This window comes from Hyposmocoma kahamanoa, unplaced genomic scaffold, assembly GCF_003589595.1.
Source record: "Hyposmocoma kahamanoa isolate Upper Pololo Valley unplaced genomic scaffold, ASM358959v1 67, whole genome shotgun sequence".
NCBI lineage: Eukaryota > Metazoa > Arthropoda > Insecta > Lepidoptera > Cosmopterigidae > Hyposmocoma > Hyposmocoma kahamanoa.
The window spans coordinates 3,840,432-3,863,701 of NW_020653855.1; the positions used below are offsets into that span (position 1 = coordinate 3,840,432).

Consider the following 23,270-nt stretch of genomic DNA (forward strand, 5'->3'; position numbering starts at 1 on the left):
GGGGTCTTGTATTGGACATTTACAAGATAACGCGTGAAACATTCTGCGGGGAACTAACTAAACATATACGAAAGGCTTTACAGGATATTTGCATATACGCTCATGACATCATGTAGGATTTAAGACACTAACCTGGATGATCCTCAATATCAGAGTGGTGTTCTGGAAGTCGTACTCCAAGGAGAAGTGTATTTGTCCAACATTCTCCGACGGCTCAGAGTTGTCGATGTACATGTCCACCAAGCTGATGGACCGGTTCTGCAGGAACGCCATCTGTCAGCCCAGAGCGGAAACACTTTAACGTGTCGCTATGGACTTTTTTCGAGTTGCTCTAATTGTGTAAGTTTGAAGACATTACGATACGATAATGAGTCGAATCGTGTCACGATTTTTGACGCAAAAGTCGTGACACAATTACTTTTGTACCGATTTCGTATTTTGCTAATTCAAATTTTAGCAACATTACTCAGTGAAATGATCTCGTACTTTTACTTTTTTACTTGTCATTATAGGTTATTAGACACACTTAATTTAGGGGCATTGTCATTGTTTTATATAATGTCTTCAATCTCATTTTTGTGCAACTCACTACGTGTCCTTAGCTAAAGAAGTTTCGAAGTGAAAATATGTTTAAATCTATTTCAAAATAGTTTGTTATTTCTACCCCTAGAGTATTTACTCATTCTTCTCACGGGATAGTGTTTAATTAATGTGACCAATTCAAGTATAATTTAATTTTATTTATCTTCGAAAGACTAACAAACTCTATTATTTTGGTTAATTTTTGCATAAAATCAATCATCCCTAATACGAAAGGGTTTTGTCGCTTAATAAATGGGAAAGTTATAGTAAATTGAACAATATTAAGCAGATATGAACCAATTTTAAAACGTCATACCGGAGTTGCTTTAAACATACTTCGTCCAAAAAATGAATTAACATATCTCTTGTAAGTAGCAGTGTCTCAGTCGTTGTCGACATTCAGAACAAAATTTGCACAATGGCTATTTGACTTATGCGTTGTATTGTATTGTTCTTTACAATTCGGTGTCTTACTAATTTGACATTCCGCATGTTTGGCATTCTTTTATTCTGGCATAAAGCACGGCTTTTAATTATGGTCTTAAAAGTGAGCGTTTCGCGAAGAGAAGATGAGCGAAGTCGAACTTCAATAATCTTTATTTTATAGGTAAGCATATTACAATTGAAGTCGTCATATTGATTAAATTCTACTGCTCATTCGCAAGGCAGATTCCCCTGAGAAGAATGAGTCAGAAATTCTAGGGGTTACTTACTTTGTAAATAAATGTTTGTACATATTATCATGTTCAATATTTATTTTAGATCGAGATCTGCAAGAGCTAGACGGGGCACTGCCATAAATAAACCTGTAGTGTAAAGTTTTTGTTTCTCTATAGTTTCAAACCTTGTGAATGGCAAATTTTCAACTAATTTCAACCAGAATCTTGTTATTGACTTTGATGACTGACAGTCAAGAACAGCCGGTTATTGTTATTCCTCATATTAGGAGTCGATACGACCACATCTCGAATTCAAATTGGTTCTGTACTGATACGGTTCATTTTACTTTATTTTTACTTTTTTACATTTTACTTTTTTTAGAAAGCAAATTAATAATAATAATAATAACACACACACTCAACATAGCCCCGCACTAGGGAAACCCTGTGTCGCGGGTGCCATGGACACACATATAGACAACGACAAATTACACCCAAACTCACGAGAGAAACAAATGTAGGTCATACAAATATTTCTCCCGGCCCGGGAATCGAACCTGGGACCTCTGCGTGGCAGTCCGGCATGGTAACCGTTCGGCCACAGAGGCAGTTAAATTCAATATACTATACGTGTTTTGTTTAGTTCAGTTGATGTAAACAAATCATTGGTATATCGCACTGTTAATACAATAGTGTATTAACTCAAAAAGAGGACTTTTCAGAATCGATGAAAAACGAATTACTCGCTTCCCGTAAAAAAAATATTAAAATTTATATGTTATACTTTATTATAGACACATAAACAATTTCTCAAATGTATTTTTAAAATAAAATGGAAAAAGTAATTTTATGTTTTTTAATTAAGATTATTTTGGCCAGAACTAGCTCACATAAAGTGTGTCTCTTTTTGAGTTAAGTAGATATTTTTTGATTGTTTCTTACAATATTCTAACAACGGTTTTTTTGACGTGTAGAGAATCAAATTTTACGTTCAGTAATGATATAATATTAAATTTCACATATTTTGAGTTACAACACCATTGTAATAGCAGTGCGATATGTAAATTACCTATTGAATACGGCGCGGGCGGTTCTCTTGTCAAAAATTTTAGTTTTTTTTCTATCGTGAAAATTTTTAGGAATTGTGTTTTCACACCGTATATTAATCAGTGTATATCCACAATTTTACTATATAATTTTTTTTCAATGTGATTTGATTCAACACTGTCAATTTTCACTTATATATTTGTCACTATTTTTCATAAAAATATTACAATCTTGACATAAATTCAATTTTCATAAATGTACTGTGTGCCGCCTAGTGTAAGAATGTCAATTTCTTTCTCTTTTATCAGTGAGGGCTATGTAGTACGTATGTATGATAAACCTATGTCGCTTGTTTATTTTAATACTAATTTGTATTTATATTGTCATATATCATATATAGTAATTTTGATTTATAACATTTTTTGTAACACTAATCTACGAATTTGGAGTGATAGTATCTGCTTGACAAGTCCTAATGGTTTATATAATATTGATATCATTTGGAAAGGCGAAATCTCTTCTTGGGACATGTACTTTTATCAATATTTTTAGTTACAACTAACACTTCGAAACTTCTTATAATGTAATCGAAAAACCAGAGCTGTAATACAAAATAATCATTATCAAATTGAAAAGTGCGTCTATTTTACAAAACTTCAGCAGAAAACCTTATTGTATTAAAACTTTATGCAATAAAAATCAATAAAATATGCAATACTGTACAATCAGCGAAACCTTTTTAGGAAAAACTTTTTACTAAGCAATAAAAATAAGATTTCAAATTTGTCATTATGACGCTTTGAACGTTCTTCCTGAAAAAGCTCGAAATAATCGATGTTAAGTCTAATAAATGAGGTTATTAACTATTTCTAACTATAGGGGTTATATGATATGCACTTTTATTTAAAATATCGGTTTTTGATTTGTAAAATAAAGTGAAACGAGTCTTCTTTTGTAAACTTCATCTCTTTTCCAGATTATCAGTTCTAAGTATATTGTCATCTTTTTTATATTAATGGCGGATGAAAGAGACAAGAACATTCTTGTTCTTTTGATCATGTATTTAAATGACTTCTTAATAACGATAGACCTTACACCTTGTCTCACTTTACTTTGTAAAAAATCGTTATCTATTTATTCAGATTGTCTAATTAAACTAAAAAAAGGTACTGCAGTTAGTGCTAACTGTCACTAAACTAAGATGACCTAGCGTGTTCTACTTAGCTAAATACTAATTTTTTTGTGTTAAACACATGTGGGGTGTTTATTTAATGTTGCAAAAAACACTGTTTACCAAATTTGTTTTGTAGTAACAATTTATAAAAAGAAAATGTAGTGATAAATCTTCCAGCATTATAATGGCGTTGAAACAAAATAAATAAAATGCAGTAGAAATAAAAAAAAACTATTTTATCAAAGCTCTGGAATTCTCTTTGACTCTCGTAAAGTGCCTCTAAAATGATGAAAAAAAAGTATATACAAAAATGAAAATTTAAGCTTTACAGCAGTTTTAAAGCTCACGCAATTAAAAAAAATTCAGTTCAAGTTAAAAACTTTCCAAAAAGCCTTTCAAAAATCTGTAAAGCATTGTTTTCTATTCTCTTATTTTTTAGAAAATCCTCTATTTTGTCATATACAACCTCTTCTACCTACCATTTTTGATGGAGAGAGCATGGAAAGGGAATCCATAATTTAGAAAAGAATTTTCCACAAAAAGAAACTACACAGTAAAAAAAAGGACAGTCGGAAGAGAACTACAAAAAAACTATAATATCCAGTTACACTAAATTACAAAAATAATATTCGTTTTGCGGTAGGCACTTTTTAGTCTAAAGACGGAAAACTACTATTTCTACTTAACACTTATGCTGTTCACGTATATGTTTGTACAAAGATTAACATAATAATGTATGTGTATTATTCGTGGTTATTCAATACATTTGTTCAAAAGTACACTTACGAAGACAATTAGATTAACTTAACAAATAAAGTTACATTTAGTGTATCTACGTAACAATATACTATACATATAGTTTTATATAGTTAACAATAATATACTATGATAACATCTACTTTGATAATGTAACATCAATGTAATGTATTGTTTAAATTACTTCATCAAAAATTATTACACGTCATTATAAATAAAATTCTGGTACTTCTCGACTTTTCCAAAGCGTTCGATTTGATTACCATTTCTCAATTTATTCCAAATTGAATACAATGGAGTTAAAAATTCGAGGCTTTGGAGTGTTTCAGGAGTTTACATTATCAATCGCATTTAAGAAGTAAATTTGTCAAAACCCGATGGTATTTTCCTGTCAGTTCAATGTGTTATCGACAGGGGTGAGTCTCAAGGCTTGAAATTAGGACCTATATCTAATAATTGTTAGACTAATGTCAATACTATATGGCACGCCGTACTATTAGTAGTATAGACATCACCTGCCAGATGTCGCTACCAAAAGTGGTAATATTATTTTTTACTCTGCTAACGAAGTATACTTATAACGTTGTAATGATTAGAAAAATTAATATTCGGTTCGAAAATTGGAGGTTTTGAGTTGGGTAATTTTGCAAATGTGTCATTTAATGGGAAACTGGCCACCACAGCTCCGGATATTACTTCCTAGATCGTGTCAACTAAATTTAGTTAATATCCCAGCTAGGATCATACTTTTTGTGTATGGAGCGCAATCGCAGGACTCTTTTGTATATTGAGAACATTATACATTACCATTTGTATATATCTCAAACGTACATAAAAATATTGTACCCTACAACGACTTACTACCACACGTCGCAAAGTGTGCACAAAAATTTGCTTTCATTCGTCTCTCTTCCCAATGAACCGCTGTTACTGACATTTTTGCCGTAACTAAGTAAGACGTAGAATCTTACTATGTTTTCAAAAGCAAACATTCTCCACTATACGTGTTCTGCCTTTTTCATATACAAATATAATTTATTGACACAGCGAGGTTGACGCGAGCAGTAGTTAAGATGTGAAGTGCTGAGCATAAAACATTTTTCCCTGAAAATTTTTCTAGTTAAGACAGTTTGCCAGGAAAATGGCGATATGTACGAAATACAAAAGAATTTCAAAAGGGCGACACGATAGCGACACGACGCCGGCAATCGTGCAAAATTTACTAAGTGTGATAATCGACTATATGATCGTTACTCATCTTGTCGATTTCTGAGTTTTTCTTTTTTTGTTACTCCCGTTCTAGGCATCTTGTTCAAAATTCAAAGAAACTATAGTAGTCAATACTCCATACTTTATTACTTTTCCATATTGTTGATAAGGTGTTACAAAACCTGATATAGATAGCATTTATAAACAGGGTTTCCTGACGGGCATAACGATAGAGAAATTATTAAATATAATAATGTTTCGAGTTCTTAGGTTTTCGCGATTGTTATACATAGGAATGAATGTCACCATGGTCACGGTTGACGGTGGTCATGGTCAACCGTGACCATGGGACCTGTAAAGGGCCCGAAACGTCGGTTTGTTTGAAAAAACAAATATACGCGATTTAAATCCGGAAAAATAGTTTCATTCCTATATAATAATGTTATTGATAATTTAATAGCTCTCCTATCTTGCGGACAAATTATGTTACATAATGGTGATTGTGGAATTTATGAAGAACTTTAATTATTTCTATGACAGTTTATATATTTGTAAGATGTTATAATAACATCTTTGTTGAATAATGTAACAAAAATTTATGGTGTTGTTCAATTTATGTTACCAAAAATGATTCCCGAATTTTGCTAAAGCTTTCGATTCTCTATATAATTCTAATTTAAAATACAGGTGTTGCGAATTCTCATCTTTGAATATACGGTATGGGAGTTATTATAATATTATCAATCACATGAAAGATATAAATTGTGAAAACTTAATGGTACTTTTATTTCACATCTGAGTGCTATTGACATGGGTGTGCGACAAGGCTCGAAATTGGGACTCACTCCACAAACTTTGTTCTATGACAGTTGAACATTCCTTTTATTTATTTCATTCCATTGAAGTGATTCTAATTGACATAATTAAAGTAGAGAATGAAAATTTGAAATTTGAGAGAGAAAAATACTTTTTTAGAGATATATTTAAATTGTCAAGATACTGTAGTGCATTGGAAATGTTTTTGTTAGCACGTACGGACGTGTTTGCTGTACTTAGAAAAATAGTTTCTCTCTTATACAGCGAGGGTTCCAAAGTACCAATAGCATTACAGCAGTTGCGATTCACCCATGTACGACATTGGGCCTCATTTATAAAGCAGATAATAGCGTAGGCTTTACACAGACATCATATTGTGCGTGATACAGCAATCGTACGCGATTGAGCGCTCGTGTAAAGACGTTGGAAGGAAAAGGGAAAGACCGCGCACTCCAACACGCGCTAATTTCACGCGGTCTATCCTGCGCTATTAGCCTTTAGGGTCGAAACACAAAACTGCAAATCAGCGCGATGCGAATTCGCAACGCAGAAAACTGCGACGCGAAATGCGATTTCCTGCGGCAAGGCATCTCATTGCCACGGTTTCCGTAACCATTCCTTCGAACATCGCCAACCGCACTGAACGTATTTTTTATATTAGGTAGCGGCATGGATTGTAAAAAGAGTGTTGCACTGCCGTTATTGATAAGGAAATATAGGAAAAAACACAAAGAGACTAACATCGCAGGAAAGCGCGATGAGAAGCTATTCACAAATGATTGCAATGCGTCATGCGAGCTAGTAGATTTCTGCGATGCGACGTTGTAACAAAATCAAACACGGGCAATCGCACGCGAAAGAACGTTAATGGTATTTATTTATAATGTGTTAATGTTATTTAATTTATTATCTTAATTAAAAATATTTGTCATTCTGCACATTTGGTACGTCTGAAATAAATGATTATTTATTATTATGATAATGAGTGAAAATGACAAGAAAGGTAGAATAATTTAGAAAACATAAATACAACGTAATTGTGACACAACGAACAGTTACTTCATTTTCTGAGCTTCGAGCGTTAAGGGCCATAAAATACTACGACAATGGAGTGGTAATGTCGGGTCATAAAATTCCGAAATCGGTCGCCGATAATTTTTAACTGCCACTCATAGGGGCTCCATTTTGAAATGCGACAGATAGGATTTACGCGTGAAAGATTAAATATTATATTAATATATTTTTAACCAAAATACTTTCAAACAAAATAAATGACAATTTGCTATAATTGTTCAGTTTTTTCCTATCATCGAGTACATAACCGATAGAGACGAAATAAGCGCCATCCATTCCTGGCAACTCATCAGGTAAATGTCTTTTTTAAATGTCAACTTTCGTTTACCCTGAAATCACAAATTAGAAAACTAAAACAGTACAGCGCCAACAACTGACCTGTGTGTACGTCTCCGTATATTCCAAAAGTATTCTGTATTTATTGTAACAAAGATAATATCTCTAACAATGGGGGTTGTTCCATTCGGTGGTGTGGGAAAAACAGAATAACATCTAATTACAAAACAAACGGAGTCACATTTCATCGTGTAATTTTGCAATTATCGTCCATTGTAGCAAAGCTCAAGTTAAACTGGACGATTTGATCTCCAGGTATGTTAATGAAATGACTCATTAACAATTAAATTATATTCACTTCACAAATTTATTCCATACCTTGCAAGGAAAGAATACGTAGTCAAAGTCAAAGTCGATGTCGTGGTGTATGTAACTATACCACTTTTTTCTACGAACATGACATTCGCGAATGATCACAACCGATGTTGTTCTGCGCATACGCTTTTGTATCCAAGTGTCGTATGTCCACGTCTCACTTTGTTCTTGCAACATAAATCTACTTCAGTCGTTTTTGTTTCGAAAAAAAGACTTATTATTATTATAAAGATTTTTACAAAATAATGATTTAATTGTAATTCTAATTGTTTTTATTCATGTAAATAAGTTAATTTATTGCCACACGCGGTGTGTATTCATGGTGTACTATTTTAATTGTTCTTATTTTAAAAACTAAAACTTCAAAACGTACTAACAGTAAATATAAGTACTTTTTATTAAAGTGTTTTCATAAAAATTATATACATATAATAATTATATTATATTAGATTTCAAAATGCCACTCACTGTTACTACCTGCAGCGCACAACATAGTTATGCAAATGCAAGAAATTTGTTAAGACGTCTTTTCAGATAGCATATGAGAAACAAGTAAGGTCGTAACATCAACAGATGAAGAAAATATTAATATCCTCTGATTATATTCTTAAATAAGATCAGTTTATGCCCGTGGATCGGAATGTGTCCCCATATTTACTCCAATCAGAAAATCAGCACACACACCCTTCACATATGGCAGCACAGTCCCGAGTCAGCTAGTGACCCTCTCTACCGACCTTTAGAGTATACGAGAAAGGCACTACGACCTGCGCGAGCACGCGCGCAGGGACCATCTAAGTCACGTTCTAACCTTAGATCGGCCCGTTTACATGGATTTCATCCGGTTCTCTGTAAGGCTAGTGCCTTGGTCTTAACGTCTTCCCTTTCACAATGCCGAAGCGGCTAGGAGTGAGTAGATCCACATATAGACGCTAGACCAAGCACTGTGAAACCGAGACCGAGGCGGACCGAGCCACAGACAGTAAGGTGTTCACACAATATATTTTCATGCGTTTAAAAGACAGATTGCCCTGAGAAAGAAATTATGGATCCATCACACGTTTGTCAGGCTGCTTGAGTTGCAACTCGAGTTTTCTACAATTCCATATCGATTTTTAAACAAGTTTCACTAAATCGTTGTCCACAGAAGATTCGCCGGTCATTTTGTATTAAGTGATTAAATTATGCGTTCCAATAATGTATACTGCAATACTAGACGCCGCTTGTTCTTCGTTACCTCGTCCCGTGTGAAAGAGTGTAATAGTACATGCCACTGCACACCGAATACGTTAAAGTTCATTCGATTTGCCTGACAAGTCCGTTGCGTATTCGATAAACGTATAGATCTGTGTGCATTTTTTTGCAGGACAAACACCGTGTGAATGGTTCTATAATAATATATCTAATGTATGCGCCACTGTTTGTTTGGTAAGATTTATACTGCAAAAGAACGTGCAGTATAATGCCGTGTGAACGGGGGGTAGAGCGAGAATACTTTCTTGAAATTTGAATTGGCCCACTAATGAGATACCTCTTTTCCAACAAAAAAAGTCGTAATCGTGTAACTTAAACTAAAACAAAATAAAATTCCGGCCTTTAGAGGGTTTTGTTTTTCTATTACTTTCCTTGTAAGCAGTATTCGAATTATTAAAAAATGCTGCGTAGTAGAACGTATTAATTTTCCTCAATTAAAAATATTATCAACATTACATATTTATAGAAAGAAATCGATTCTTATTCACTAGTGATGTACAGTCGACGCTCTAAAATACCAATGTACCAACAAATAATGTTTTATACGAGTCCACATTAGCCCCCTTTACACAGACAGTAGAGTTTTTCATACAGAGAAGTACTGCCACTTCTTGTTCATGCTCTGCACTGTCGTGCTCAGTGCACGTCGAAAGGCATTCTGGGACGCTGGCTTTATTTCATAATTTTGTTTTTTACAAACGAAATAAGAGCCGTTTGCAAAATGTGTATCGTGTGCTATACGTGTCCTATTTAGTTCAGTTGATATAAAAAAATCATTGGATCTAAAGTACCTATTGAAAAAAGTGGTTTTCTTGTAAAATTTCGAGGTAAGTTTGTATTAATTATTAATACAAAGATCGAACACTCAGAAAAAATTCCTTCGATCCGATCGGATTCGAACCGACGTCTTCTTGCATACCGTGTCAGACGCTATACCAACTAAGCCACGGAACGAACCAACGGACCTCACGAATGTTCGATCTTTGTATTAATAATTATAACAAACTAGTGGAGTAATTTCACAAAAAATAATTGAATATCAATTCAATAAGAATTTAATTAATAGCGACATCTCTCGCCAGGACTGGTAGCTGTAAAGGTACTAACTGGGTGATAAATCTGTCATAGATTTCTCATAGATGGCGCTACGACTAAAAGTCGTTCAAAAACCAAATACAAAGACACGACGCAAGCACATAGAAAAATTCGTGAGGTCCGTTGGTTCGTTCCGTGGCTTAGTTGGTATAGCGTCTGGCACGGTATGCTAAAAGACGTCGGTTCGAATCCGACCGGATCGAAGGAATTAATTCTGAGTGTTCGATCTTTGTATTAATAATTATAATAAACTAGTGCAGTAATTTCACAAAAATAATTGAATATCAATTCAATAAAAATTTAATTCAGTTTGTGTTCTTTTTAATTTTGAAAATTTTTAGGAATAGTGTTTTTACACCACATGCTTATCAGTGTATAGTCTCAGTTTTACTTTATTATATTTATTTCAAAGTGATTGGTTCAACACTTTCACTGTCACGCGGAATTAATCAAAGCCATTTTAAGGAGTATAGCACTTTTCGTACCTGCACCAGATTGCGATGTTTTTGCAAATAGATGGGTGACTGTGTGTAATGAATGTTTGAGGTTTTGTGAGAGAATGGATGAGCGTCTCTCTTCTATGAATTACTAATACTGTCTATTTTATGAATTCCGGACTGCTTTGGTATTTTACTGTAAACCTTTGTAATTGTATGAAATAAATAAATAAGTCAAAACAGGAACGCTGTAATGCTTACATTATACTGGTTGGCGGCAGTGTCAATATTTAAGCAGAAAACAATTAAAAGAACGTCAATTATTGATGTCTGTCAGAATATACCAAACGAAATATACAAATGAAACTATACTCGTTATTTATTTATTGACATATTTTCTAATTTTGCACTAACGGAAATATTAAAGAAATAAAGTGGCCAGCCATTCTGACTGGATCACTTTACGTTTTTCACGGTTCTACCAGCATATATAATTTACTTTTTTTTATATAACTATTTACTGCCTACCTCCCATCTACCTAAACACACTCTTCCTTCACTAACTTAGGAAGCCTCTAAAAAGTTATTTAAAAAAAATAATAAAGTAGTAGAATAGGTAAGATGGCAGTATTTCCTTGGACGAAGTTTTTCACAAGGATCTCTACTAATCTGTGACAAGGCAAATTTTTGTCAACGTTTTGCTGTCTCTATGGATTTCATACAATACCGCGTGAGGTAATCCTATATGCATTGCCTCCGACCTCTCGTATGTCGAGCGCTGAATGACGACTATGATGAGAATACCAAAACTTATTCGAGATCGATTACAGCTATGTTTTGTCGACATATTTTTACTGTGCCATTTTATCTAGAATACGAAAATTGCCCCCAGGGCTGAATGTATTCGGAATAAGTGGGTTGTGGTATATAAAAGAATTTATATTATAAACGATAGACATATATGTAAGTAAAGACCTGTGTTATCTGTCTACAGCATTGGGAGATAGGCATGATTAAATGTACTTCGTCGTCGTAAGTTTAATTTTCTGTAACGACAGGATAGTACCTTTTCCCTTATCTGATCTAAATAACTTCATTTCGCTCTTAATTGCGTGCCGTTTCTATATGCACTCGGGAGGTAACGCGCGGGACGACGACTCGGCATGACATGACGTCACGAAATTCTTATCGCCAACCACCGGGACGGACGACCTTCTAACTTAGTTGCAACCGATCTATATAGGTACCTAATTGTCCACCTATTATTTCACATCCCGTTCGGACTATAACAGTCTTTCTCTGCCTTTCTTGCCTTCGATTTTCCCCAAAGGTTTTTCTTCTCCGGTTCCGTATTGTCTTTAATAATATTCTCTCTTCTTGCACTATTCTTCACTTACTTGTTGGTTTCTCTTTCCATCTAACTGGTTTCTTTCGTTCTCGTCCACCACCACATCTCAAATGCTTTCAATAATTCTCTGTCTCTCTGTGTCACTGTCCACGTCTCACTGCAACAATGTCTGAGGTACATCTGTTGTGATTGGTTATCAAACTACCCAAGCACCTAAAGTAAGCTATTACGTCCAACGGTATGTTGTTTAGCTTTATGCTTGGATTATTGATTTTGGTTATTGGTTAATTGTGTGTTTGCCCAGCCTTCTGGGAGTCTTTATCTCGGACATGAATTGCCATGGCCGAACTGAAAGTGTTTAAATAGGTCTTGTCAGATTGGCCGGAGCAAAGACAATTTGTACAAGTGGGGGATTTCAGATGGTTGTTTATGTGATGCGATTCAAACGAAGGCCCATTCCTATCGTGCCTTCCTCGTCCTGATACCTTCATGCTTCAGGCTTTAATGTGACGCACACACTCAACATAATAACGCACACACTCAACATAGCCCCGCACTAGGGAATCCCTGTGTCGCGGGTGCCATGGACACACGCATAGACAACCACAAATTACACCCAAACTCACGAGAGAAATTAATGTAAACCATACAAATATTTCTCCCGGCCCGGGAATCGAACATGGAACGACGGCGTGGCAGTTCGGCATGGTAACTGTTTGGCTGCGGAAAGTGACGATGTCAGCGTGACTAATTTCTGGGGTGCAATAACATAGGGTAAGCAAACGATACGGCAAGAAGATGTAATAGGTAAACACACAAAAACAAGGTTGTTCATCACGATAACTTTCTTTATAGTTAAAGTACGTGATACTTAGTAAGCTTCAAAATATTATATGCCTTTGTCAACAGGTAGACAATCGAGTTGAGGCAGTTTTGTTTAATATTCAAACGGCTTCGTGCAGCTTTCTGCGTGTGTCTCATTTAGGCTTCATTTTCATTTTCATTGCTCTTGGTATAAGGTAATAGTTAGAGCGTTTTTTGTGATTTCAAGTAACGGGACGAATAAGTTTGTTGAAGTGTCACTTGGAGTTTTAAATAGCAGAGATTGAAGGTAACAGCCACTGCGCTTTTCACTGAAACATAAAATTGACAAGCCTCCTGCGCTTGCAGCTTAAGATTGCTTTAATTATGCTCATATTTGCAATGGCCGTACTTCCTTGGACGAACTCTACTCTCTCACACTACTCTATCACAAGATGCTCTATTTTTACTTAAGGTACTATTCTTCAGTATCAATAGAGCGCCTTGTAAGTTTATCCAAGGAAGTAATAATAATAATTTAAAAAATTAAACATTTAAAATTAATCTTTTAGGCCTTGGGAGAGGCGAGAGTCTAAACTAGACATAATAATAATAATAATAATAGTTCAGGACAAGACTATTCTTGCGAATAAGCCTGATATTGTGATATTGGATCGATCGCCACCATTCCGCATGACGAGGGTCTCGTGAAAGCTGAAACCGAGAAACGCCGGAAGTATCTCGACCTGGCGCACAAGATCTCCGATATCTGGGATGTGGCCTCCACTGAAATAATCCCAATTGTTTTGTCCGCAAATGAGTTAATTCCAGTCAGCCTTTCTAACAGCTTGAGGCGGTTGGATTTCTGTGGCGTGTCGCTTCCAGCATAAATGCAGAAGGCGGGCCTGCTCGATACGGCACGTATTGTTCGCCGGTTCTTGGACCTGAGTCCCTGACCCCGGCCGACTGTGCCATTGCCGGGAAATACCGCCTCTCCCATTTAAAAATCAAAATTAATCTTTTAGGCTTTGGGAGAGGCGAGAGTTTAAAATAAATATAATAATAGTTCATTTATTTGTGAAAACACAGGTTATATAGAAGCTGACATGTGCAAAATACGTATAATTTCACTGTGTCCGGCCAAACAGTAGGGCATACAAATATTGAAGGTATATATACTTCGACAGATTAAACCAGGTGTAAACTGTTTCGTTTTTCAATAATATTACATGAGCTGCACGCTCACAGGGGTTTAATAAGTCGGTCAGAATTTAAACATGATGATAGTTACATGGGTCTGCCACCATTCCTATTTATGCCGCCAAGAAGTAACCTGAGCATTACTTACTTTCGGTTTTGAAAGATAAAAATGCTATTGAAATTATAGGCCGACGCAATGTATCATGTGACATCGCTCTAACAATAAAGAAAAACATCACGCTTCTTGGATTCCGAAGATGGTTTACTGTGGCCCAACTCTCACTTTAAAGGAGATCATTGCCAACAGTGAGACTTATAATAGGTTTAATCACGGAGAGGGATTTCATTGACTATTTTGGAACCCGCTATAATTCTACCACTTAAGCGATTTGGCTCGTTTTCACGGCGACTTGTCCGCATGATGAATAATTCAACTTGTCCTTTACCTTCTCCAATCCCTGTACTGCTGTGGATACTCACTAATGCTAGGGATTATTATTTATGTCCAAGGGCTAATAGTTTTACTTTGACATCTTTTTTATAGCATTCTAACTGGTTATCAGACGGTTGACTTGATGAATGTAGATTAACGCTACCCATAGATATTGCGTTGTCGGTCTTAGGTTATAAAGTAGTAAATCTGTTGTACGTTTGTTAGCTTCTCTTTTATTTAAAAGTCTATATCTTTTCTTGTAAAGTAGGCGCAAACGAGCACACGCGCCAGTTAATGGGAGGTGGCCATTGTCGTTAATCGACATTTGCAAAATTTCAGGAGACGCCAACCAAGCTTTGAGAGTCCTGAATAATCGTTTTGTGAATAATACAGCATGATTACAGAAACGTCAGAAGGGATCCAATCCTATATCTTGCAGGTTTGAGGATGACACGAATTTGCCCCAACCTAACGAACTTTTCATTCCAACTTCACGCTTCCGCTGTCGGTTAAATACAAAGTCCAGAACATTCCGTCTTTAAGTTATTGATTTGTTAAACTATAATTTGGAGCTTTTCAAGGCCAGAGTGAATAGGCATTATCGTCGCCAGATCGGTATCATTATTAGTAGAACACACACAAACATTTTTCTATTTTTTAAAAATCTCTCGGCAATCTTCGTCTTTCGGCTGTCGTCGGCTTTCTATCAGTTTGTCTTTGCACATGGTGCATACCTAACGTGTCGATTATTTTTTCTTCTTCTTCGCTCTTAGTAAATTTATTATTATTGTTTTAGAAATAAAACACATGTTTATGATAATCGTGACATGTTTAATGTTTAAAAAGGAATTTTAAAAATTTTACGATTTTAAATTTTATGTTTTGCTGTTTTTCCTACACCACAGCAAAACATCTAATTACAAAACAAATGGAATCACATTTCATCGGTAATTAAATATTAAATATGTAATTTTGCAATTTTCGTCAATTACAGCAAGGCTCAAGTTAAGCTGGTTAATTTGAAGTGAAACAATTGACGACACCCGTCAATTGTTTCGAATTCGGGCTGGCCAATCGGATCGTAGTTGTCACACTAATGATTTGGCAGAATAGTTTTGAAACAAATTAAATGACATTTCGTCTCTACTTCTGGTCACATACTGGATTACCTGTACCAAGAAGTAGACTATGGAACCATATAACCTTTCAATCACTCGGATATTTCGCGTTATTGAATATAAAATTAAATTAATATTGAGCGCGATGAAAAGTTTTGCAAAGTTCTTGCGAGTTATAGCGGAGCGAAGAGAGCGAGGAAGTGGGAGGGGGGTTGATTTAATTAAGTTATCTGTAATAATTCAGACATTGAATAATGGCATTGCAAATGAATTATTTAACATTGGTTGCGTTTAAATTATTGATTGAATAGAGTATTAAACCATTTATTTTAAATGAATGATGTTATAAACCGTATGCAAGATCATTGTTTTAAGTTTTTTTTTTATATTATGTGGGCAGCAAACAAGCATATGGCCCGCCTGATGGAAAGTGGTCACCGTCGCCTTTGAACGCCTGTAACACCAGCGGGCGTCACGAGCGCGTTGCAAACCCTTTAGGACCCTTCTCAAACCCCTTTTGAAGGACTCCATGCTGTATACCTGCGGGAAAACCCCGACAACAACAACGACAAACGACAAACGACGACAAGTGTTCATTCCACAACCTCCTCTGAAACCGTCAGTACGAGATCGACTGTTGCCGTTGACATCATGTTAAACAGTTCTTCAGAACATTGACCATTGTACAAGCGATAGAACAGGCATAGGGAGGCAAAGTCTCTCCTCCAAGATTCTATATACTAAACATCAATGTCACAATACCTATTACTATGTTAGATCTATAAGTATCGAAATTATTTTTTTTTAATTTTTTTTTATGATACCTAGTGACGGGACGAACAAGCCTGTTGGTAAGCGACGCGCCGGTCCATAGCAGTTGCAGTGTCACTCAGAGTTTTAAATTGCAAACATTTGAATTGAATTGCCACCTTGCCCGTCATCTTGAGACATCAGTTGACAAGTCCCATGTGCCTGTAATTTCGCCAGCACCTACTATAAGCACTGTAAAGTCCTAACTGTCTGCCAATTGTTTATCTTGAATGTCACTCTGTTCTAGCAATCTCAATTGTTTCACGATGCAACTTACAATAATATAATCTCAGTATAGAGTACTAAAAAAACCGACCTCAAAAGTACGTGGATTACGTCTATTTGCCAAGTTTTATTGAAATATCCCCTAGTTCGCCACTATATAGGACTTGACACAGGAGATAATAAAAATCGGTACTCGAAGTATATTGAGAGAAAAACGCCTTGAATTGGAGAATAGCAAAATCAACCATTAAAATAAGTGCTCCGTACATTGACTTACAATAAGTCAATGGCTCCGTATAATAAAATTTAGGCGCTATTTACAAATATGAATCTTCGTGCGTGAACCTCAGTACAATCGAATTGAGAACCTCCTCCTTTTTTGAAGTCGGTTAAAAAGAACACACGGTGTGTTTCTCTGTAACTTTCCGTACTAAATTCGCAGGTAAATTTGTAAAAAAATTCCTCGGAAGTTATTTATGTAATAAATTAAACAATATACTTGCCTTGTACCCTCTAACTAAAAATGAACGTGAGCCCAAAATTACAAATTGGTTACTCAGTTTCGATTATCAGTCCACTGAAGATCTTTTAGCTATTCAAACTCAATGACCCCCATACCTATGCTGCTTCACGCAACATGTAGCACCAACCACAAAAACAAGCACGACACACATAAACACACGTGCACACGCACCCAACACACACGCTTTAATGAACTATACTTCACATTAGTATTTTGTCGAAAAAATGTATGAATTAAAAAATATGTACTTTTCCGCTCTTAATCTTAAAAAAAAAACATTGATTTGGTGTTATTTTCACTTTAAACTAATGTATTTGTTCAAAGAAAAGCTAATTATTTAAAAGCGAGGCTTATAAAAAATTGTTCATAAAATACGAAAATTAGTTCACGTCGTTGTTACAAGGTATGTACAAGGTCATATTTTGTAGATTTTTATGCACTATCACAGGGATCATCCTAGATTATTTTTGGTATAATTAACCTTTTTTTACAATTTGCAACATTACCCAAGTATTGCATGTCTAATTACTTCGTCATTAAATTTCCTCTTTACGGAAAAAAAGCCTTTCTTTAACAAAAAAGCGCCTAATTTTCTCGGCGTCCTCTTTTGAAAAATAAGCTTTTGTTCTTCAACATAAATTATTCATTTGTATTTATACGTGACTTGGATACTGAGTTCTTTAACTTGACACCGGGTTGTCATTTCTTTTCGCTTTTTCTCATTTTCTTTGCTATATGGTTTTTGAGAGTGTGTTTTGAAATCTGCAGAATTATTAATGACAATAATAAAAGAAACAATCACTACATTGAAGTAGCAGTAGAGCTCTTCGTGAACGAGTACGTCCAGGGGTGTACTGCATTTCTGCCGCCCATGTTGAGAGTTTCTGGGTTGGTGTGTGCCCTCGATGTGACACGGAGTTTTGGTGGCTTTAACACCTTGCTCCCCCATCGGAACATCGGAGGGTCCGAAGATTGCCGACTCCCGGGATATCTGTATACAGATTCCCCCGGGACAAAACAAGGGTGTATTACCTTGCCTACTTCTACCTCCGAACAGTAATGTGTTCCAATTTTGAAGGGGTGTTGGTGAAATTACATGGATACTCATGTCGCAAGGTAGCGGGCGCATTGTCAGTGGATTATCCGATTTAAAATTGTCTTCTTATGTGGGTGAGATTTTTTATTTCTTGTTTAGATTTTAGAAGTCTTCCTTATTATGATTATGGATACAAAGACCGAACACACAGGATTTTTTTTGTCGACTCGGTGGGACTAGAACCCACGTCCATGCTGCACCGTAGCATTGCTCTTACCAAATGAGCTACGGATCCAGTTACCGAAGCGTGGAAATTCTTCTATGTGTTTTTGTTATAGATCTTTGTACTGGCTTTCGGCATTCGTCGCCGCCGTAGCTCAGTTGGTAAATAGCAATGCTACGATGCAAAATGGACGTGGGTTCAAGTCTCATCGAGTCGAGAAAAAAATCTGAGTGTTAAAAACTAGTGGAGATGTTTCACAAAAGCTCTCAATAAATAGTCTTCTTTATTGTTAAAATGTTTACTAGCTCTATTTATTGAAATGTAGCCCTCTCTGTATATTAATATGTATATTATATTATGAACGTATTTATATAATATAAATGTTTTTAAATATAAATTTTGGGAAGACAATAAATGATTGAAAGAAATAACGCAACTGCCATGGACAGGCGTGTAGACACCACCTTCATTACCACCAGGCTCACGACTTGTTCGTCTGTCACTTAATATCATAAAAAAAAATTAACTGCCATTCCAGAGTTACCACGTAACGTATTCTTAGTGCTTGCCGAAATCCAACCATTTATCTTTTCTTTTATATAACCATACCAATTTTCTGTGTGTTAAGTTTCATGGTCGTTTCAGGATACTGAACATTGTAGGACTGGACAATAGACGACCCTTTGAGAGAATGAATACTTTGGGACCTTGTAAGCGAGAAGCGATATAACGTTAAAAAATTTTGTAAAACAATTTTATATTGGTTATTTACATATTGGTTAGTTATGTCTAACAAAGTCAGTCTGCTCTTTTTCAGCTTTAGTATACCAACATCTGCCCCCGTAGCATGGCTACGCATGACAGTCGCGACGCGCGCGATAAAATTGAAATAGGCGCGCGCTATTGGCTATCTAAATTAGATCTGATTGAGACAAGAGACGGGACAAACAAGTTGTGCTTATGGTGGTAACCGACAGACCTATCCATAATAGTGCCACTTAGAGCTTTAAACCGCAAAGACCTTAGGGAGTAAGCCACTGCGCCCGTCATCCTCAGATATAAGTTGACAAGTCCTATGTGCCTGTAATTCCACTAGCACCCTTACGCTTCTAAGCCGGAACGCAATAATGGTCACGTTACTGCTTGGCGGCAGAAATAGGTAAGGTGGCAGTACTTCCCTGGATAAACTCTTTCCTAAGCAGCTCTACTAAAGTCTACTCCCTATACCAAAATTCATCAATATTGGTTCTGAGACTTAGGTGTGAAAAAATAACCGACAGTTGTTGATATACTTTCAAATTTATGATTTTAGTTTGGATTAGGGACAACAAGAATCAAGGTGGTTTTAAAAAAGCTTTCCCTTTAAATAAATAGAAATTCTATTTTCCCAACTGGTACTCTTTTCTTTCGAGTTGATATTTTCAGAAACAATTTTCGTCTAAGCTGACAATCTTCGTGTAGTGCTTACCACGGTCTTTTCACAAGTAGATACCCGGCCTAATTTGAACAGAATTGTATCAATAATATTTTTCACTTCTCAGCAGAATCTAAGTGCTTTTTCAACCTACTACGGGGTAGGACCCATGGGTGGGTGAGTAATGATCATATATATATTTTTAACCTTATTTAATATAATTTTCATAGTGCGGGTGGCATAGGACTGGGAGAATTGGCGTGCTCAGGCGAGGCTTATGTTGAAGGTGGTGATGATTTACAAAAGTCGTAGAACAAAACTGAAGATCTTTTAGACCCTCGAGTTAACCAATAACTGCAGACAGAGAAAACAAAACAAATAATATTGTACCCCTGGCTGAAACCAATGAAATATACTTTGTATTCATAGCACGATCCCAAAGGTGTGCTCACAAGGCGGTGATGCGCGAGAATGTGTGCGAAATAAATTGGTCATATAAGCTTGTATGTACCAGCTTTTATAACAGCCGAAAACCAGATAAAACCAGAGAGCGTATCGTCACAAAACCCAAATGTGGATATCGGTTCATAATTTTATAATAACATAATTTAATTAAAATAGATTAAGTTCTTTTCTTGGTCTTTTTGTTTACGATAGGGTTAGCGCCTTAGTATCCTTAAAGGGTTGTTCAGTTTGAGAAGTGAAACAGAAAGTGCAAAAGTGGCTCAATTTACTATACTACGAAGATATTGAGGAAATGCTGAGAGTTTATATCTGAAACACACACATACAAACACACACACACACACACACACACACACACACACACACACACACACACGCACACACACACACTTGTATTATTCATACAAATAATTATTTACTTTAAATTACTCAACGCCCAACGCCAGTCTATCTCGAAAATTAATTACACTTAAAAGGGTGACAGTTAGAGTGTGAAGCTCTTGCTTCGCCCTAACTGTCACCCTAACGGGTCATGGTCCATACAAAAACACCTTTTTAATTTAGGCAAGATCTTATGTGGTCTGTGGGTATCACAGACAGCCCTCTTTGCAGAGCGTGCATGGAGGGGGAGAAAACGGCTGCGCACACCCTACTACAGCGCTCCGGCTTGGCCAGATACTGGGCGACGTACCTTGGAGTGCCGAGGTCGCTCCCCGAATTCTTTAGCAAACCGAGAAGATTGCTGAGATTCCTGGAGGAGCTTGGGTGGCACGAGTAGGATCCTGCACCCACCACACGCAAAATAGGCGCCTTGACGTCGAGTTGACACCAGCCCGTTACACCAAGTACCAAGTAAGTGGCACTGCAACTGTTACGGATATGCCTACAGGCCTAAGCTATAGCTTATCACCAGGCTCACAAATAGTTCGTCAAAGACATGACTTCAAAATTAGTATTTCCAATAGCCTAATCGAATTGCGGTAAGTATAAAGCAGTTTAAGGTGAAAACCCTAAAATTAATACGTTTTGTTAGTTGACATTTATCTACGTTGAATTTGGCTGAAGTATTTTGGTGACACCAAAAGGCTTTCACGTTTATTTGCAAACTTAAGGCGGTTCCTTTCACTATAACGGTCACTTAATATTCCAACTGCGTAGTTTTCGTATTAATTAAGCCGATCTCTGTATTATGTCGTAGCATGGATGAAGGATTACTTTTCGGAAATTTTTCGCGGACGTTTTTTACTTCCATTCACTTCTTAAATTACTAGGCGTGCGATCATGAATTTTGTAATTATTACCATGATATTCAATTATTTTTTTGTGAATTTACTCCATTAGTTTGTTATAATTATTAATGAGTAAATAGGTAACTAAATAAGTAGCTGTAAAGGGAAAATGGCTGAGTGAAGAAAAGATTTCTAAGACCTTATTCAGAGTGGCGGCGGGCGCGGGTGCGTGTAAATCAAATGTAGGTGTGACGGGCGCGAGTGGATCTATTGGCTCAGTCTACTCGTACCATCGAGTATATAACCAGAAATAGAGACGAAATATCATTTAATTTGTTTGAAAACTATTCTGCCAAATCAGATTGGCCAGCCCGAATTCGAAATAATTGACGGGTGTCGTCAATTGTTTCACTTCAAATCGAACAGTTTAACTTGAGCTTTGCTATAATGGAACAAAAATGGAAAAATTACATATTTAATATTTAATTACATAATGTGTTTAATATATTCAAATTTAATGCATATCAGTAGGACGGTCGAGTGATTCCATTTGGAAATTTTGCAATTTGCAATTTTATTGTATATTTTTATTTTAAGAATCGATACTACTTTAGCAGCCCGAATTCGATTTTTTTCAGTACTGATACGGTTTATTTTGCTTGCGTCGAGCGGCAGGGGTCTGGCTTTATTTCAGAATCTATTTTTTGACAATCGAAGTTAAAGCAATTTCAAAAATGTATATACTATAGTATACATGTTCTATTTAGTTCAGTTGATATTAAAAAATCATTGGTATATGTAAAGTACTTATTGAATACATCTGTTTTCTTGTAAAATTTCGAGGTAAGTTTGTGTTTTTTTTATTGTGAAAATTTTTTCACTTCACACTTCACACCATATAGTAATCAGTGCATATCCTCATTATTACTATATATTTGTTCCAAAGCGTCTAATTCTACACTTTCACTTTTATGTGGAATCAACCAAAGACATTTGAGGTTGTATAGACTTTTAAGACCCATTCGGAACATCTCGTTTCCATTACTCCTATGGGACTTCGCAATACCAATCGTATCGAGGTAAAAATACGTGCAGTCAAGAGCACGTCAAGTTTGACACTTTGTACTTTGAACCGTTCTTATAGTAAGCGGCTTAGAGTTGGATTTAAATCTTGACCCTGTACCTGACCAAAGAAGTCTTAATAAAATTCAACAGATTTGGAGGATCATATTTCAATCTCGGATTTGAACCCATAGATTTTAAGACCCTTCCTGACGTGAACAACGGTCCTTGTAATATTTCATAGGAGGGACAGACAGAAGAGCAGACATTGTCTACAGCACAATGGGCCGGTGAAACCTTTCGTGTTCAATCACATGGAAATGACTAAAGAAAGACACGAAATGCGAAAATTCGAAACATTTTCAAGGTTAACGTTTATCGCACACACACATAGACACGCAACATGAACTGTGATAATACTTATGCTGCGTGTGATAGTGTATTATTAATTTTAAGATACATAATGTAACTTAAATATTATGTAAGTTAAAATTAATAATAACTAAGTAGGTACGTAATGATTAATTTTTTTTTGAATTGATATTCAATTATTTTTTGTGAAATTACGCCACTAGTTTGTTATAATTATTAATACAAAGATCGAACACTCAGAAAAAACACTCAGAAAA

At 35.8% G+C, this 23,270-nt stretch overlaps 1 protein-coding gene across 2 annotated transcripts in view; it reads right to left on the bottom strand.

Moving 5' to 3' along the window:
- LOC113232235 (synaptotagmin-7) overlaps positions 1-23,270 on the bottom strand; it is an 85,715-nt gene that overhangs the window by 31,009 nt on the left and 31,436 nt on the right. The window contains exons 2-3 of one of the 2 annotated variants that reach the window (XM_026466897.1): positions 3,929-3,937; positions 133-273 (exon numbers count right to left, since the gene is read on the bottom strand). In XM_026466897.1, the coding sequence (XP_026322682.1) occupies positions 133-273 (141 nt within the window). In that variant the 5' untranslated portion in view covers positions 3,929-3,937. The remainder of the gene's footprint in view (positions 1-132; positions 274-3,928; positions 3,938-23,270) is intronic. The other variant, XM_026466898.1, reaches the window with a different exon arrangement.